This window comes from Podarcis gaigeae (assembly GCF_964106915.1).
Source record: "Podarcis gaigeae genome assembly, chromosome: 5".
Lineage (NCBI taxonomy): Eukaryota > Metazoa > Chordata > Lepidosauria > Squamata > Lacertidae > Podarcis > Podarcis gaigeae.
The window spans coordinates 35,017,974-35,038,505 of record NC_139681.1 but is presented as its reverse complement, the minus strand read 5'-3'; the positions used below and the strand labels follow the sequence as shown (position 1 = coordinate 35,038,505).

At 40.2% G+C, this 20,532-nt stretch overlaps 1 protein-coding gene across 25 annotated transcripts in view; it reads right to left on the bottom strand.

Moving 5' to 3' along the window:
* PCDH15 (protocadherin related 15) overlaps positions 1-20,532 on the bottom strand; it is a 649,118-nt gene that overhangs the window by 69,724 nt on the left and 558,862 nt on the right. For all 25 annotated transcript variants that reach the window (XR_014564822.1, XM_083740648.1, XM_083740659.1 and 22 more), the window contains 2 exons: positions 14,089-14,198; positions 13,836-13,976 (listed from right to left, as the gene is read on the bottom strand). Coding sequence is in view for 24 of the 25 variants with exons in the window: in XM_083740648.1 (XP_083596774.1) it covers positions 13,836-13,976; positions 14,089-14,198 (251 nt within the window). In the remaining variant the exon portion in view is untranslated. The remainder of the gene's footprint in view (positions 1-13,835; positions 13,977-14,088; positions 14,199-20,532) is intronic.

Sequence of the window (20,532 nt, the reverse complement as noted above, 5' to 3'; positions counted from 1 at the left end):
GAGTTTTGAAGTTGTAGCTGCTATGATATCCACAACGGCATTTAGGTGAAGTGTTCCTTTGTCCTTTTCTTTAGCTCCAGAATGACTTTGGGTGGTATCACTGCCCCGCATATGAGCATGGTCATGGTAGTTATTGCTTGCTGCAATTGCACAGATCCATACTTCAAGGGCCACAATATTTTACTGATGTGGCACATGATTATTATTTATTAAATGTATACCCCACCTTTCCTCCATAATGAGCCAGCAGTCGTGACAGGGCACTGATATTGCAGTGACTGCAGTTCATTCTGAAAACAGACTAGAATTTCACATGGTTGGGTTGTTAATCACACAGAGACCATTTCACAACAAGGAGTGAGGGCAGGGTAGCAAAGTGGTAAAGGTGAAGCCATTATTGAGTGGAAGAAGAAACAAGGAAGTAGGATTTGTGGGGTTTGTGTTTAGCGAGACAAAGCAAAGAGATTGATGTGGGACTAGTCACAGCATGTATTTATGACTCTCTGTCATATGAAAGTCTTGGTAGGAATCTCTTAGGAATGGGAAATTTTGCCTCAAAATATAGCAAGGTAGCAGGTTGAACAATATGGCTACGAACTCTATCATCATCAGTGGATAAGACTGTGGCATCTAATCAAATGAAATCTAGACTTGTATTTGTAACTACAATTTGGTTCCCAGCGTGAACTGAATATGAGTAATCGTACTAATAAAATGGATACCAAACTCATCGCAGCCAAATAATAGATCTCAGATTTGAAAGAACTTTCTTTCTGGTAACCTTGGGCCACAAGAGCACAAAGCCTGAACATCAATATGAAAAGTACATAGTAATCTAAAAAAAACCCCACGCACACAAAAAAAACCCCACATCATTTTCAGACTCCATAATCAAAGAAGTTGACACATTGTCGAAAAAAGTGAAAAGTCAGTTTGCTGAAAGAAATCCCATTTGCCAGTGAGAAATGATTTCCTTTCAGAGTTGATTCTTTTCCATGACGGCAAGTTATGGCTGTTTTATACTGCTATATATGGGGCATGTTTTCTTCATATCCGTCACCCTGATTATTTTGGTCTCTTTTCTTTTTGAGTACCTTATTGAAAAGAGTTCCATAGCTGTATCTGGAACAGAAACCACTTCCTATATTGGCCAAGGTGTCAACAATATGACATCTTTTGAAGTTCAACGATTGGGAAAAATGTAACTTCATAAGAAAATGGAATCTCATGCTTTATATGCATGAGAAGATAAACATGGAACTGGTGATACCTCAGCAGAATATCCAATTATTCAATTTCTTTGTTGATGTCTACAGGTCTTGTTTTAAATCACCACAAGGTGATGCTTCTAGAATTTTCTGTTGCAGACAGTTGCACCCTTCCCTCCCTGCAATTTATTTCTTTGTGACTATTTCCCTACCTATTGACACCAATGTAATGGAAAATACCTTTGGTAGCTCTAGGCTGGTATAGTTTGGGGGCCTGTTTTGTAGGGCTACTGCAGGAATGAATGGACTTTGGATTCAGAGCATCCAAGGCTGCTTCTGACACATGCTATTTCAGCTCCTACTGCCAGTCGTAAATCTACACCTATGGATCTTTCTATGGGCATACTGGGGATCTCTGGCTCCATCAGAACTCCCATCTCCCAGCCTTCAGCAGTGGCTAAAATTTCTCTGCTAGTTTAGAACTACGGCAGTGAATTGTTCTCAGCAGTTCCTTTACTTCAGTTAACTCCTGAGTGAAAGAGTATTTTGCACAATTATAATCTATATAAATGTTCCAGATTTGCAGAGCTTGTAAATTGCTAGTTATTGGCAGACTACTCCAGGAGGAAAGATTAATTTAAGTTCCATGTTTGCTGGACAGCAGAAATTTGCATAATATATTTAAAATGTAAATTAAAGATTTATCCAATAATGCTTGCTGTTCTTGATTTGACAGTAAACGGGGAGGAGGAGGGGGGGAGATTGTGGCACACCAACAGAGCACACCTCTGCACTTTCACAAGAACCAATGTAGCGTAATGGAACTTACTGGGTAACCTTGAGCCTGATACTCAGTCTGACCTACCTCACAAGGTTCTTGTGAATATAAATTGAGGATGATGCCTTGAGTTCCTTTGAAGAAAAATGGGATAAATGCATTTTTTTGCAGTTGTGCTCCCCACTGATATTTGCAGAATCACCAAGATGCTTCCAATTTTTAAACAAGGTATAAAGGACAATTTTTATTTTAACTATAACAACAACAATACTGTTTTAGAGGTTTTCTAATGACTTGCCACATACTACCTCAGTAATCCTTATCAATCAAGGGAGAGCAGTATTACCACAACTCTGTTGTTCGTGTTCTAGAGGCTTATTAGAAGGAATAGGAGGGTGAAAGGGCAGTAGGAAAAGAGTTTCTTAAAGGAAAATAAAGTGTGATATTTCTGTGAGTAGAACCCACATTACAAAATAAATGTTTAGAGCATCTCCGCCTTCCCTGCCTGGTGCACTATGTATTGCTAGAATCAGTTCCTTTTTTGGTAAAAGGTGGCTGGACTCATTTTTTGATAAGTATACTGTGGGCTGCTAGCACATAATGGCTCCCACAGGCAGGGAAAAACAGGAGTGATGGTACTTTGGAACAGTAAGTACCATCACAAAAGGGGCTCTGCTAGAATCACAGAATTGTAGAGTTGAAATGAAGGGACCATAACTATCATCTATTTCAACCCCCTGCAATGCAAGAATCTTTCACCCATTATGGGGCTTGAACCCCTGAGATTAAGAGTTTCATGCTCTACCAACTGAGAAGCAGCACTTCACCTTAGCCAAAAGACTGAGAAGCCCTTTCAAGACTTAGCCAGACATGACCCAAGTCAAATACAAATGGCCAATCAGGTCACGTCGCTGAACATTTACCGTATGTCATGTTCTGCAACAGGAAATAATAAGCGAGCTGCATTATAACTTCCATTTATGTTTTCTGTTAAAAGTTGAGAGAGAATTAAATCCACTTTCAACTTCTTTTTTTTAAGCTAAGCTAGCTAAAATGTTACCGTGAAAGGCAACTGGCAGACCTTGGTTTGGTAGCTTTCAGTACTTCCAGGTCATAGAAAGAAAGCTGAAACTGGAGCATACAAGAAGTGTTTTCAACACTACTAGTCTACTTAAAAGGTAAAGGTAAAGGTACCCCTGCCCGTACGGGCCAGTCTTGACAGACTCTGGGGTTGTGCGCCTATCTCACTCAAGAGGCCAGGGGCCAGCGCTGTCCGGAGACACTTCCGGGTCACGTGGCCAGCGTGACATCGCTGCTCTGGCGAGCCAGAGCCGCACACGGAAACGCCGTTTACCTTCCCGCTGGTAAGCGGTCCCTATTTATCTACTTGCACCTGGGGGTGCTTTCGAACTGCTAGGTTGGCAGGCGCTGGGACCGAGCAGCAGGAGCGCACCCCGCCGCAGGGATTCGAACCGCCGACCTTTCGATCGGCAAGTCCTAGGCGCTGAGGCTTTAACCCACAGCGCCACCTGCGTCCCTCAATATATTTATTCAAATGTCAAGTAATCCCTTCCTCTGCATAATTAAAATTATTCTGTTATTTCTGTGTCTTCTAATTTCTGACATTAAACTATTAAAGCCTTTAGTCCATATAGTTATTTATCTACATAAATCAATCTACCTTCCAGCTTTAACTTCGATGACATTTAATTTCATTAACACCTTCATTTCAGCTCATCAGTTCATTTTTATACATGGCATATATTTCATTGGTTTGGCAGCTTGAGAGCACGGCATCTGTGAGTCACTCATTATTTAACTCTTTCCTGCTAAGAAGCTCCCAAGCAACCAGCAGCTGACTATAATGGAAGAATTGATATGTCAAAATATAGCCATTGGTTTGCCTTCCAGTCTGGGCTAGCAGATGTTAGAATCCCAGATCTCATTCTTCACACAAGCAGATATATGCAAGAGGAATGTATTTGTTTTGATAGTGAAGGCAACTGCAAAAACACCATGTGTGACATAAACACATCTAATCTATCTATCAAGTCAAATTTACAACAGACTTTTGTGTCACTCTCAACTATGAAATGGAATCCAGCATGAGGTTAGGGAAGCGAAGGGTACAGTGTATGCACATAGGAGCAGGTGCTATTCTAAAATTATTGAGACATAGGGAGGAAAGTAAGCTAGCATAATCCTGCCCCACTTCCCCAGGATTTTGTTTTGTTTTGTTTTCCAGCATGGAAGCTTTAGCCCCTCCATGAGTTATCCCTAAAGCAATCATTGTGTGGAAGCAGAATGGGAGACTCACTTCAGGGTTCTACCTCTTGGTGGGAGTCTACCTGTGAATAGGAATCTCTCCCCTATAGATACATCTCTTAACACATTAACGGCAGAGAGGTGAAGCTGATAGACAACAGCTTGGAATCAGTGTGGGATCAGTGCATGAGGCCCATATTTATACTCTCACATGCAATCATTAATCATGTGAGGGGGAACACCTGAATTTATGTTTTAAATATTGGGCTTTCCTTTCAATACAGAAACTATGCAAACCCTACAAATGAAGAAACTGCAAACTCTCCCTTATTGCCCTCTACAATCCCGCATTATTTTACCGGCTACTCTAGAAACATTGGCTTAAAACCAAGAGTGCTATTTTGCTAGTGGAAAATGTCTTCCTCTTCAGTAAGGGCTGTTTCTGATGAAGTGGAAACATGCTGTGTGGGTAAAGTGAGGCCAAACCTAGATTTCTTCCACTCACAAAACTCTTTTCATGAGGTGTTTTTTAATGGTCCACTGAAGTTTATTTGCTATCACATGAATTTTCTTTCTCCACTATATTTCTCATCACTGTGAGACTAGCACTTATTCAAGAGTTCACATAACGGCAGTAATATATTTTCTCCTTCTGCTCACAGTTCCTTAGATCCAACCCATGTAATGGCAAAAGCAATAATAAATATTTAACTTTTATTTGGGACTTCAAAATATTCAAAGTACTTTACATACATTATCTCATCTCAGAACTCACTATAACAGCTTGAAATACATGCTGGTACTATTATCCTGCAGAGGAGTGGAGACTGAGAGACATGTAATTCACAACTGAGGTGAGATTACAACCAGAGATTTCCCAACTCAGAATCTTAGACACTCTGCTGCACTAGCTCTTGACTTGCTTTACCCACAGCTCATTCCTTCTTCACTATATCTGATCTTTTTCTCTTTTTAAAACAAAAAAAAGCATGGTGAATGCTTCCAAGGTAGAGGCGTTTTGCACTAGATAAAGGTGATGTTCAGAAAGGACACTGATAGGTTTTAAACAGGCAATATTGTAATATATCAAGAATAGTTTTATACTTCATTATTCACACCTTATTTCTCTTCATGGTGATAAATTTCAGGGGTGCAGTGCCTACCTATATTTGGTTTCCCTGAGAAGGGAGGTGACTGGAGATGACAGACAGACAAATCTGTCAATTCCAGTTTCTCATTTTTCCAAGCTTAAGCTCAGTTCTCCACATTTCTGTGCTTTAAAAGTGCTCATGAAAATTGATCAGCATTTTAGGGCAAATTTCTCCTAAAGCTGACAATTTTTTTGTAGGTAATTTTGCCTAATATGCACATTTTTGCTAAACAAATTTCCTTGGTATGCTCTTTTAACTAACGTGCATTTTATGCACACTTTATTCTAGTATATGCATTTATGCACACATTACTTGGCTGGAGAACAGCACTGCAAAATTTGGAGAAATGTTTTGAAAGGTGGCTCTGCTTCAGCTTGCGCATTGTTTAGAAACTGAGAGTTTGGTACATGCATATTTGAATGCAAACTGAATAAATTATCTCCTCCATCCCTACTGGAGGCCTATGGTATCTTGTAACAGCTGAGTGAAGGAAAGGTGGATACACACCAAAACTCCAGATTTACTGCCAACATCAGATCTCCAGAAGGAGGCAGTGAGCACCCCAAAATGCTACTAGATTACAGAGCCTCTAAAGCTCTTTCTCCCCAGATCTCTCCTAGTTGGACTCATTCTATGACTCAATCTGCAATTCTGTTGTTTATTTTCACAGAGAGACCTAGAATACATCCATGTTTAGCTAGAGGTGGAGAAAGGGGAGGCATGTCCCCTTTCAGGACCACCCAGATATTTTCTATCTATTCAGAAATTACCGGTACCCACAGACAGGAATCAAGTGATTGGCCACTTGGCCACCGACCATTAAATAACATTTGCAGTCAATGTGGGCTCATTAGCCTACTGTCCTGCCCAAGCCCTCAGTCTTACATTTATATGCAGTTGAACTGAAATATTTACCAAGCTCCATGGCATTAGGTGAACACTACTTTTGGTTGCTCCTCCCTCAGAGGAATGCTCAGCAGAAAAAGAATGGAGCACCTGTTCTTTTCCACAGTAGGTTAAAAGTAGACAGTTATTTCTATTGCAAAGGCCGCTTTAATTAAACTGTGAGTGAGCAATATAAATTGGATGGGCATCAGTAATAATTTATGCAGTTCTGCCCTTAATGATCTGCCAGGATGTTCTTGCATATTGGCAGGTAAAATAAACCCATCTATTGCTAAGCTCAATTTCTGGCTTAAAAACCTGGCTTCAGCCACGTAGATCACAGTAATTTAATGACAAATCTTACCTGTTATTTCAGTTCATCAGTTGCCTGCCTTTTAAACCATCAATCACTAGTTTAATCTGGTAAATGTAAATACATTTATCTATAACTAAACTTCAATACATGGACCATTTTGACAAAGTAAAGGGAGTGCAAAATAATTACAATGTAGTACAATTTAATAAACAAGAGCTGCAACATGTTAATGGGTGATATTGAATGTCTTGCCAGAAGCAGCAAAAGGCAGGCCACCTTCTCTCTCCCTCCCTACAACCCCTGCGTTCCCTCTCCCCAAATCTGCTCTGAAGGGTTTCCCCAAAAAATGTGTTGCACAAGCAGAATGGTACTGTTTGAAATCACCCACTCCTTCTTTTCCTTTTTACTTCTGATACTGTTGGAAAACTACATACTACCTTAAAACATGAGGCTGCTGCCAACCTATGTCTTATTCCTACTTCTTCTGATGATATTTAGTTAAAGTAGCGATGGCCACTAACTTGGATAGCTTGAAAAGAGGATTAGACAAATTAATGGAGGGTAAGGATACTAAGGGATACTAGTCACAATGTCTATGCTCTGCCTCCAGTGCTGGGGACAGTAAGCCTCTGAATAGAGTGGAGTTGAATTCTACCTCATTATTAGCTGAGCTGTTTTGTCCCTGAAGCATCTGCTCTGAATAAGAGCAGAATCCCTAGCTCTAAAAGCAAGTGTGGTAGAGAATAAAGACTTTAATCTCTGTATTGTGCCCCTTTTAAACTAACCCCAAGGCTTTCTGTGTCTGTGAGCAGATGGAGGGCCCAAGGAAGGATACTGCCTTCTACTTTTCCCTCTGCACTTCTCTCACAAGGTCCAGCTGCCCACGGACTCCACAGAGCAGCAGGCAGAAAGATGCTTGTGTGAGTGGAGTGTTTTTAATGCAGAACAGGTACCAACAAGGAATTATAAACTGGCTTCCACTAATGTTGTATGGTGAACTCCTGCTATTGAGCCCTGCTGCTGCTTAGTGGGGTGATATATGTAGTTCTCATACATGTGAATAAAGTATTCCAGATGTCCTGGAAATAATGCAAATTGCTACACATAATCTTAGAAAGTAGCATAGCTTTTTCATCACATCTCTTCATTTAAAGTGGGGAGGGTGGGGAAAGTGTGCCCCAAGTTTTTAGACTACAACTCCCATCAGCCCTAATTGGCACGGCCAACAGGGATGATGGGAGCTGTAGTCTAACAACACTGATGGCAGGATTACAGGTTCCCCATACTGGCACAAGTAGATAAATAGCTTCTGCTGTAGTGGGAAGGTAAACAGCTTTTCCATGCACTCTGGCTCCCGTTATGGTGTTCCATTGTGCCAGAAGCGGTTTAGTTATGCTGGCCATATGGCCCAGAAAGCTGTCTGCCAACAAATGTCGGCTCCCTCGGCCTGAAAGTGCAGATGAGTGCCACACCCCATAGTCGAATTTGACTGGACTTAACCATCTAGGAGTCCTTTATCTTTTATCTTTTACCTTTACCTGTACCCAACATAAATCTATCTAATCTACCTATCATCCATCTATATCTATCTATCTATCTATCTATCTATCTATCATCTATCATCTATCTATCTATGAAACAGAAACTTTGAAACAGCACACACACACACACACACACACACACACACACATGAAATAGAAACTTTAAAACAGCACACATTTCTTAAAAGGGACTAAACAGTAAAGCTGCCTCATTTCAACTTAAAAGTGGTGGTAGGGAAACTAAACACCTTTTTTCAAAATATGATTATCCACCTGAGAAATACTCATCACCTCTATTGCTTAGTTCTTGAGCATGGCAATTGCTCTTTGAGGTGATAAAACAGAAGAGAAGATGCATTCTCTCTGTAAACATCCTATAGCTATAAACAACCTCGTAGTCTACGGCTGACACAACAGCAAAAAGAAGATAGTGATCAAAGGTAACATTTACCGAAGATGAAGTTTCCACTAGGCATCATCTGCCAACTGGCAACACCTTTATCTTTGAGGACTTATTTTTCAGCCATCTATTTGTATCCATGACCATTTTCAGAGTGACACTAGAACAGCCTGGAGGCTTCTTCCACTGAATCTCTGCCAAAGACTGCTGAAGTTGGGTGTCATATGTAACAGGAGTGATAATTCAAGAAAAGATAATAAACTGTGACAACTACTGTCAGCAGTTGTACAATAAGCAACCGTCAAGCATTATACCTGAGGGTTCATGAGAACTGAGTTGAAATATAAACAGCCACCTTATTTTTTGGGTACTGTAAGAATTAAATATGAGAAAATATGCGACAAAACCCCTCAGTTTTGACTCTCTAGAATATGGGACAACACTGTGATCTACTAGTAGGATACAGCCCCACTGGTGTGAATCAGATTGCATTACTAAGCCGTAAGGTACTGTACTAGATTCTCTGTCAGTCCTTTCCGGAACGAAAACACCTGACTGTGACTATAATAATAATATTTCCCACATGCCATGGCTTTAGTAAGGTATAATGCTTACAAAAATATATTATCTTGTCACACTTTTCTTCTATCCTCTTAGATCTCTTTGTTCTTCTTTTGCTTTCCAAGCTTCTCCTTCACACATTGCTTTGGCTTCCTGAAATTCTCCATTCCACTTCACTGCAATGCTCTTTCTTTCCCCTCAGGTGAGTGTATCTTATATTATTTATTATGAGTAAGTGCCAGGTGCATTCTCTTAAAGTGACACTCACATGCTGTAGTATCTAGCATTGCGCTTTCAAAGCACAGATCCAACTGGATCCACACTTCCAAAAGGCACCCCTTTTTGGTATGTTGCATGGATGGATATCTGCAGTGTGTGAGAGAGAGATGCTTCACCCTATCTCCATGCCACACAGCTTCTCTCTTATTAAATATAGAAGGAAGCAGTGCTGGGTGGTGAGGAACTTAATGGAGAGAAGATGAGTGGTGTCTTTGGCCCTGCCCACTATTCTCAGTGGCCTACCACCATTGTTTTAAGGTGGACTTCTAACTTTCCCCCTTCAAAATTACTGATTTTTGCTTTCTGTCTCAAATTCTTTTCATTTGCGGGCTCAACATTTTAAGTGGGGTAAGATGTTTGTGGTCAACTTCTGTAGAAGTGATAGGTTTCAAGAGTCTTCTTCCCATTCTTCCTCAGGCGCATGTGTCCAGCAGGAATTCTCAAATGCAAGGGTTACTGCAGTGACTGTAGAATCCATCCATTGCAGCTGCTAGTAGAAACATGCCCTTGAAGATGGATTTCACCCCAAAACATGGCAGGCCTGGAATGAACCATATTTCTAGCACCTAAAGTTTGTTCTTCTCTTTTGCCTGTCAGTGGTGCCATCTCCGCCATATGCTGTTGTTTTTTCTCTTCTTCCAATTACCAACTCTAGATGAATTATAAGTGCGTCAAGATTTGTCTTCTGATCTTGTCTGGAAGATCATTAGCATTTAGGTACATCCATCACATATATATATATATATATATATATATATATATATATATATATGCAGGTTTTGGTGTCCTCGGGTGTCTTCCCGTGTAAAAGTTGGGGTGTCTAGGCGACGTTTCGACGAGGTCTCACTCGTCATCTTCAGGCTGGTGCTTTCGGCTTCTTGTTACTGGAACAGAGCGGGATCTCAATGTTTGAGTTCCTATAAATACTGTAGAGGGGGTGTGGTGTCTAGCCTCCAATGTTCTGGGCAGAGAGGAAGTCTGCCCAGAACATTGGAGGCTAGACACCACACCCCCTCTACAGTATTTATAGGAACTCAAACATTGAGATCCCGCTCTGTTCCAGTAACAAGAAGCCGAAAGCACCAGCCTGAAGATGACGAGTGAGACCTCGTCGAAACGTCGCCTAGACACCCCAACTTTTACACGGGAAGACACCCGAGGACACCAAAACCTGCATTCCTGTACCCGTGAAAATCTACGAAAGCATATATATATATATATATATATATGAAAGAAGCAGCTATTTATATATGATAAGGAGAACTCTTGTGTCATATACTTTTGACAGCTTCTGTAAAGACACATCAAGAATGGAACTTGGATCATATGGTGATAAACTCAGCCGATCATTCAACACACCATATATGAATTTCTAAAATAGGTGGGGAAATGAAAGAAAGTGAAACAGGGCTGGTGGACGGCTCACAAACATCACATCATCTTTAAAGTATTTACATGCTTCATAGTTGTCAATAATATTGCATTCATCTTGACTCTGGTGAATGAAGAAATGAAAGTGACAAACACCCCATGGACCCAACAAGTGTTTGTTTAAGGGAGCCATACTTTATAATCAATATGTACTGATTTTTAACATTGAGCCTCTGGGAATAAATAGCCTCAAAAAGCCATGTTCACAATCTGAAACAGTACTGGAAAACAAAAGGTAGCAGAACAATGGAAACTATAAAACAAAAAATAGAACCATAAAAAGCATATAGATTGTGCTGTTACCATTTTACTGATAAAGAGGTATTGGAATGGAAAAGAAATATTGAAGCTGAGGGATTTTTCCCTACTAAAAGTGCAGAGCTGAGGCTGTTTTGGCAGACAGCCACTGACTGAAAGAAAACTGTTATTGTTTTACTTTCTAAAACTGTCTGAATAAGGAAAAAAAATACTTCAAAATAGTGCTTTACTTAATTAAAATATGTTGATAATAGAGATTTTATATATATATATAAATGGCCTTCCATTTTCTAAACTCAGCTCTGTGGGTTGGAGGAATCTTAAGCTATTTAACCACTGGGACCTTTCAGGGACACCCAAGGAAATAACACAGACTTTCTTTGCTATGGAAGAGCTAGCAGCTGTGTGCGGTGAATGATATTTTCTGTGAATGCTAATTTTAATAAGAGGTGCACTCACTCACATCAGTCTTTGGGATCATTTCTGGCATACTGCCTATGAAAATGAGAAACATTAAAAGGATATGCCCTGAAGCAAAAACATAAAATGGAATCAATAAAATTCAAGTTGTCTTCATCACAAAATTTATTTTAATTGCCCTGCAATTCATTATTATTTGGAAGTCTGATTAGCCAAGTGTTTTGATGTTCTCAGAAGACATGTTGCCGTGACTCCCAGTATTTTGGTTCATGGTTATTATGACTCAGAGACAAATGGGAAGGCTGGATTAATTCAAACAATTGCTTATGAGACATGCTGTGCCCCTTAGAGTTTCCCCCTACATCCCTATCCAACTAGTAGCATATCTTATGATGGAAACATCATTGCTCTGAAACGGAGCAATCTTTTTTGCCACTTTTCAGGGACCTACAAAACTGCCATGTACTGAGACAGGCCACCAGTCCCCATCTACCTCAGCATTATCTACTGGCAGCAGCTGTCCAGAGCTTCAGCCAAAGGTCTTCTCCAGTTACCACTTAAAGATGTCAGGGATTGAACCTGGAACCTTTTGCATAGAAAACGTGTGCTCTCCTATTGAACCGTGGCCCCTTCAGTTAATTGCATGACATCCTTATAATGGAGCAATAGTCCACCATGTCAATAGCTACCCCATTCTGCCACAGAAAATGTATAATTCCAAGATTCGATTTCAGTTCACTTCTGTAGTCTGGAAAGCAGATGTGGCACTACAAAACATTTCATATCACAACTTAGATTTGTATTTAAAATACACCAAAAGAAAAAGGAAAACCACACAGAAAACTGTGTCTGCAGAGAGGTAAATGTTTTCAGAAAAGCAGAAATGTGCATTATTTCCTCTGTCTAACCTGCGACCCTTCAGATGCTGCTGGACTACAACACCCATCATCTCTGACCACTCGTCATGCTGATTGTAGCCGACTGGAGTTTAGAGTCCAGTAATATATTGAGGGCTACGCATTCCACCCCACTGCTGTAGAAGAACAGAGTAAGCCCATCCAACCAAATTAAAACTTGAAGATGATCTCCTTGTTCTATTACTTAAATCCATTAACTTTAATTAATTGGGATGAAGCAAGTAGATATTCATAAATTAAATGGCCATAAATTTTAATCAATTTAAGATACCAATTAATGTATTGTTCTTATTTAGCTTCATGAACATTTAATTATGCTTATTGAAAAGTTTAAAAGACTTCCATTCTTTGCTGACTGCATACCAGGAGACACTCTTTCATAAAGTATTCATGCAGAACTTATTGCTATATTATCTGACCAAATCTTCCAGTTTTAATTATGATTCACACTTTTCATTTAAATACTTGTTTCTTGTACTAAGAAACTTTTAGAAAAGTTGCTAACTCAAGATTGCTTCAGGTTTCAGAAGCTGAGTGTAAATTGGTACAGGAGAATGTATGAAACACATAAGTGTTTCCTTTAAAATGAAAGATAGGAAACAGAATATTGTGTGCGTGTGCGCACGCATCCTTTATGAGCAGCGGAGGCTGGTCCATTAGAATGGATAGGACACTGCCCCACCAACTAGAGCTCTAGGCCACACCCCATCCACCTTCTTAATTACAACCAGACAAGAGGATGAAGCTGTCAGCCTCTTTAGTCTCAGCATTAGCCTTGTAGAACTCAGCAGGGAAGAGGATGAGGGCAAGGGGGCTCTGGCTCCACCTACTGTTGGCCTCCCTGCCTTCCAACCTACCAACCCCAATGGGTAGCAGCCACCACTGCTTATGTATATAGCTGTATAGCCTTTTATTGGCCATATGCTACTACAACTCCATGGAAGAGAGGCATTCTCTGTCACCCTGATGGTGGTAGTAGTGATGGTCTTACCAAACTGTGTTGAATCTTCAGAAAGACTGATATGTGGAGAAGGCTGGGCAGGGATGAAATGTTTGGCAGTGCAAAAGAGAGCTGTTGGCGATGCACCAGGACAGCAGTATTCAGTCATTACATTTTCAAACAACACACGGCATATATTGTTAGCACACAGTAAGAGCCAAATCAGTAAGAGTCCTAGATATTCTTACAATAGAATTAAGTTGCAGTGGCTTGAGGCTCTCTTTGTACTACTATATCTGAAACTGCTAGGCAGATTTAACACATGAAGGAATTAACTAACAACGTAAAAAAATAGCAGATTAATTCTTAAGGTAATGTGTGTAGCATCAGTGGTGGGGGAGGCAGTGAGGGGGAGAGCAACATGACCTTTTTGCTCAAATATCCAAATGCACAAAGAAATAATAAAAAAGGTGAAAGTAACTTGCTTTTGGATGGCACAGGTAAATTGGAGCGGACCACTTGTAGTGAGTCTGCTTGCACTCGAAGTAAATAGCTTTTCACAGTTTCATAATCCAGTGGGTTTTTGACGGAGATGACACCTGTTCTGTTATTAATAGCAAACACATCTGGAATGCAGCAAAGAAAAGAAAAATTAGTGACATTTGTTCCCTCCCCTCTCCCTTAAAAGTACTTTTTATTCATGTATCGTACTAGACCACCTGGGACAGTATTACTTACCGTCTTCATTTCCTGAAACAATGGAATAGATAATCGTCTGATTCAAAGCAGCAGCAGTTACAACAACAACGTGAGTTCCTTTGGGTGCACCTTCACTCACAGGAGGGGGCCTGCAAAATTGGGCAAAACAGATTGCTTTTTCTTATTGTCACGTTTTCAGTGCTCTACTGAAATAATATATACAAGATTTTTTCTCCTTGACTGGGAGACAAGAAGAAACTGGAAGCTATGTATGACTAGGATCATGTAATTCCAGCGGTTGCCTGACATGAAATAAAGAAAAAATTAAGCATACAGAATAAAGCAACAATAATGGCTTGAATCAAACATTAGAACAGTGGCATGATTGCTGCCTAAATTTGCTGCTACAAGTGAATATGTAAACATTTTAATCCCTTTCCCACATGGGTCTGCCTGATTGCTTGTGGAAGGAATTCCAATATTCTCACAGCCATATAAGATCCCCCCCAGCCTTATTGCAGAAAATGTTGGTGGGCAATCTATGCCATTGATTAAATGCTTTAAGCACATCTATGATTACTCCTGTCCTCTGCACAAAAGATTTCTGCACAAAAGAGGCTGGATAAACTTGCCGAAAGAAGTAAGCTCAGGACTAAGGCTGAGCTAGAAAGAATAATGTAGTTGCTAGTTATTGTCTTTGCAAAAGGGCCATGCAATGGAGATGCACACCCTGAGAAGCTTCTCTCTAAAATGTCTCTGCTGTCAAGAAGCAGTCATCAATAAATGTGCTTGGCAATAAAATGCTGTTCCCTGCACCTTTGAACATGAAGCCATTATTCAGTAAGACCAGTTTGAAAGGAAAGGAAAATGCTGAAATCAATTTACTTTTCTCCACCATTTTGCAGGACATCGTAGGCCTAAGGGCCATATGAATCTTTTCAAATCAGGTCAAATATGAGCCTTGATCATTCTGTAAATGTCCACGGCAAGCGTGGATGGATTATCCCATTGCTCTTGATTGATGCATCTTAGAACCGATTTTCATTTTACTTTTTATACTCAGATCGTACATCTGATGACAATATGTATGCATATCCAGAATGTAGGGTGTGTGCATGTGAATATAAAATTAGAAACAATTATGGGAAAGACTGGATTTTTAAAAATAGACACACACCTAATTCTGCATGTATGTGTCTATGCAGGCTATATGCAGGGAAACCCACATCTTCTGTATTTAGTTATCTATTCATACCAAAATACAAAATATAAAGAGAGAATTGGCTCTAAGATAACTCCAGTACTCTAACTCAGCTTCAGTATGTTGGGATGAAATTTCACCGTATGCTGATATGCTTGCACAGGAAGGATAGATAGAGAGGAATCTTCCTAGACAGTCTTTCTATACTTAATCTATTGATCTTCCCTTAGACCAATACTCTCAGAGTTGTTGGCTTCATTTCCTTCTTCAGCCTTTCCTTGGGAGAGGAGACAGCTTTGTGTGTGTCTCTTGCTGAAATGAAAGAGCATGCATGGCTCTTCACATCTCCACCTTAGTTAGAACTAGGATCTTTGCTTTCAAGTATGTACTTCCTGCAATAAACACAGCCTTTTATTTTCTTAAGAGCAGAGTCTCCTTGTGATTATATCCAGGATAAAGTGTGCTCCTCCAACAGGGATACAGGGATCCATTCTGCTTCCGTAAGCATGTTAACACCAGCTCAGTCATCCTTCCTCTGAATATTAGGCTTCTGCTGGTGTGTTTGCACCTTGCTAGCCTCTGCTTAATCCCCCTCTACCTCCTGGTAAGCAGGAGTCATGCAAAGCAAACAGGGGTCAAGTGAGTAGGCTATTTGCTCTATCCCCATTGATTGACTGGGTTGCCCTTTTCTATCTTTTGTATCCTTGCTTGCCATGCACACAAATAATGTGTGAAAAGAGCTAGTAGTGCACCTAAAAACGGTATTTAAAAAGTGAAATTTTCACATTTGAATTCCAGGTTAGAGTGACATGCGTTTCATTAAAGAACAGCAGAAATGTTTGCTACTTAATGCTTAGTAAGATATTTGGAAATGCAGAGCCACAGAATTATTTTGTGACTGATTTTCCCATATAGAAGCATTTGGGCTGGAGTTGGGTGCAGACTGAAATCTGATAGCAGACACTATAGTGAAGTTATGGATGACAGGATAAGAATCATAAATTTAATTGTAATCCAACAGATTGAAATGGTTTTAATTAAACTTTTCTCATTTATCTGGCTTCTGGTCTGCATGACACCAAAATTCAAGTAATGATAACAATACGTTATTGATGTAACTGGTGAGCAAGGTACATTTGACAAACTCAAATACAGTACAAACAATTTTCTACCTTGTTATTTTCAAGACCTGCAGGCTAGATTCCTTCCATGTCCACTTTTCTAAGATGAAGTCTTTAAAAATTCAAAATGGATTTTTGGGGAATGCGTGTAAAAACCCTTCTTTTGATCCTAACCTGTTTTTAGCACTTTCTTTTTTTAGTAACATCTCTGTAACTCCTGTTCTGACATTGCTGAATTCTATGCATTGAGAAATCAATATCAATTAGGAAGGTGCTTTTGCATTCAATATGGAGAATTTGAAGGAAGTGAATAGAGAAACACCAAAATTCATGTTCTTTGTAACCTTATAGTAATTGTGCCTTATCGATTTAACTTCCTTGAGTTAACTAATGCAATCAGGTTCAAAGAACAATACATCACTTCAATGAAAACATACTGTTAGTCCCTTAAGAAACTTCTGTCGAAACATATGGAACTGAATGGGTAAAAAGGATAAAAGCTAATATGTGGCTGTGTTTGTCCTGTGTATTTTACCTCAAGTGCTTTTCCTGTTTCTGTAAAGGTCAATTATTAAGCCAGAATCTTGCATTAATTGCACAGAGGGGCTGCATTTCTACAAAGGGACAGTGGGCCTGTGCATGTGGCCCTGCTCCTAAGGTTGCCCAGCTCCTCAGCATCGCCGAGGGGAGGGGTTGTGAGTGGGTCTCGCTTCCTGCTAGCCAATGCGGCTGGCTAGGGGGCGTGGTTTGCTGCTCTTAAGCAAACACAGGACCGTGGTTCAGCCTGTTTGTTTCCTGCACACATGGATCTCCCTCCCTCCCTCTATTCTCATGCATTCAACACCTGACCTCGGTTGGTCACCTGTTGAAGGGGCCTGGTAGAATTTTTTTCCACTTGGCAGATTGGCACCAGCCACTTGGTTTTTTTTGCCTACCTCGTAGCAAATCGCCACAACTTTGTAAGGTTTGGTGGTTAGGCATTGGAAAATGCATTGTGTGTTGAAGGGGAGGTTGTGGCCATCACCTACCCATCCCCGTGAAGGGTATTCCATTAAAGGAATCCGGTGGTCATGGTTCCTGTCTGAAGCCCAGGTGGTGGCTAGGGCCATGGCACGACCCTCCGGTGACTCTAGGGGAGTTTCCAGTTGATTTCCACCAACATGTTCCCCCTACAGGTTGTTAACCCTTGTATGACTTCCTGCAGGGTGGGCAGGAGTCAAGTATAGTCTGTTCAGATCCAGTGTCTAGGCCCTAAGCCAATACTACTCACATTCTGTAATCAATAAAGTTGTGGCCATTTTTAGCCCATTAACCTAAAATACTGGTGTCCATGTGTCTTATTTCATCAGAAAGTGGGAGACGGGGCCTCAACTCACAAACATGTCTTGGCTTTCTTAAGAATATATTTGCTTTTTTATAAAAAAGTGGTAGTAGGAACCTGTCTCTTTCAGTCATAGTCCCCTTCCAACCCCCCTAAGTATGAAGAATGTGTACATTATAACACGCTGTCATGTCTCATGCCCAACATATGCCAACAGAGGCTCTTATGTGTAACAGAAGATCTTTATCCAGGCATATATAGGCTTGGCAATGGCCACAGTTCAGGAGTCACAATTCAGAAATTCAGGCATCAACCAAGATGTTCAGACCTGGATGGAAACAACAAAGTTGTCCTAACAGTTTCCACGCCCTGCCCATCAAGCTCTTAAATAACAGACTCTGCAGGAATGTCAGGAGTGCAAATGTGTACTCCTCTGAGATGGGTGCTATTTGAAGCTGGATGTTGCATTTGGCAATGAATGCATGTGATCTGCTGGTCACAGGTATGGAGACAGGATATATGTAACTTCAAGCATTTCCCACTTATCAGATGATTGTAAATTGGGGACCCACAAGCACAGAGGAGGAACAGACTTCTCTCCTGCGGTCTGGGGCTTTGGATATTCCTTTCCTAGTGTGGTAAAGAGCCACACTGCAGTGACTTCCATTCATGAATCTAAGAAGAAAAGTGGTCCTAATGTTCACTCTCTGTTCCACTGAGCACCAGAGAATAAAATCATTCTGTTTTAGAGCTCTGTAAAGTTTAGCTGACATATTTTAATTTATAGCATTTCACCTTTGCATGCCTTTGTGCTTGTGTGTGCTGTACCACGTCAGTAAAACATCTGCAATAGGCTGAGCTGCCAACATTCACTGCTTCCAGAAGGCCAATTTAAATTGTTTCTTTTTCTTCTGTGCAATATTATTTGCAAGGTATGTTCAGTGGGATTGTGTGTCTTTTCCTATGCCCCCTCCTTACATTTGTCATATTGGTTCATGAAGTTTTGACCTTTTCAGTGATATTTACCTCAAAAAAAAAGATGACAAGGGAGTTTAGGTATTATTACAATGAACCACTGACATGGCCTATTATCCTTAAAGATAAATGTCAAACTTCATTCTGATGGACTTAATGTCATCAGGTGCAATGCATCCTTGTGTAGACCTTGCAAGGATTCAAAATGAAAGCTAGAAGTCAATATTTTTGTCAGGAATGCTTCAGAATCAAAAGAATAGGGGTTCAAACTGCACTCTTTAAATAGCTCTTTAACAATCAAGTATTGCAGCATAGTTGCCAAGATGAATTAGATATGGAAAGGTTATTCTGTACGCCGAAAGACAGTGAAAAGGTGGGATGTGCTGCTAAATAAATAACTAAGAAAAGAAAGAAAGAAAAATGAAGGTGTAAGAATTCTTAAATTTTTATGATAAATTTATACTACAGTGGACACTCAGGTTGCAAACGTGATCTGTGTGGGATGCACGTTTGCAACTCGCAGCGTTCACAACCTGCGTCTGCACGTCTGTGCACGCACGTGTTGCGATCTGGCGCTTCTGAGCATGCATAACCACTGAAACCCAGAAGTAACCCCTTCCAGTACTTCCGGATTGTGGCGGTCCGTAACCCGAAAAAACGCAACCTGAAGCGGCTGTAAACCGAGGTATGACTAAAGCGGCTGGGGGATGTTTGCCATTAAGAATTTATTCAGCAGCCCTTTCATTTCTTTTGATAATAGTAAGAGCTGAAAAAACTTTTTTAAAACTTCTTTGTGAAGGTCAGAAGAAAGTCTTCCTTTACTGTAGCAGTTGATGCAGAATCTTGCTATGATTACATGCCTCATGTCTTCTGTATTAAACTCCCTTAGGGAGGTGTCCTGAGATTCAGTTATTTGACTTTGAAAGAAGGAGGAGAAAAGAAGTATTATTGTACAGAATCCTCTAAGGAAGAATACTTTGATTTGTTGTGCCTTTTTGAGCATTCTAAAGAGAAAGTCCTGCTAGTGAAAATGTTTTGGTTTGTGAGAGCAAAAGATGTTCTTGGGATCATTATACTCAAGTGGGGCCCATACAGAAAATGAACAGGAAAGAGATGAAATGGCTGGAAAGATATTGGCTTGGTTCTCACACAGTGCTAAGCCATGGTTTGTTGAACTATGAGTTAACCATGAATTGTATCACAGATAAATCAAGCAAACCATGGTTTGTTTCTCAAAACTTTGGTTTGTTTCCCCACTGTGTCTGTGGTGGGATGGCCATACAAATGATGATTAAGTAAGGGTGCTGGGTTCAAACATAACACAATCCACAGTTAAACAAGGATCATGGTTTCTTGGTAATAAATAAGAAAGCATAGTTAAGCTGTTGGGTTAATAGATAACATTAGTGTTTAATGCAAAACTAGCTTTTCTTGAACCACCGTGGTGCTTATCCAGAGGAAACCTTAACCAGCAAGAGAAAAATACACGAGCTCTCTTAGGATACTGGCATCAAGGCTACCTTTATACATAGGCAATACAAGGGTCTAGTATTTATAAAACCATCTTCTTTAGAAAGCATGGATTGCTGTCTGGCTGCTACAGAAAAATAGTTCCCAGCCATTACTTTTCATATTTTTGGCCACCATGTAAAGTCAAGCTGACAATGTTTACTGCATTTTTTTAGCTGTGGTGTGAACACAGCTTCATAGTTTATACCACAGATGTACATGCAGGCAAGATGAATGGTGAAATAACAATTTGCTTCCCATGCTGAGGAAGTCAATCTTGTCCACTCCATTGTGTGCCAAGTAGGTTGATTAACTTTAAAATATTGTTTAAATAGGCACATACACGTTTCTGTGTA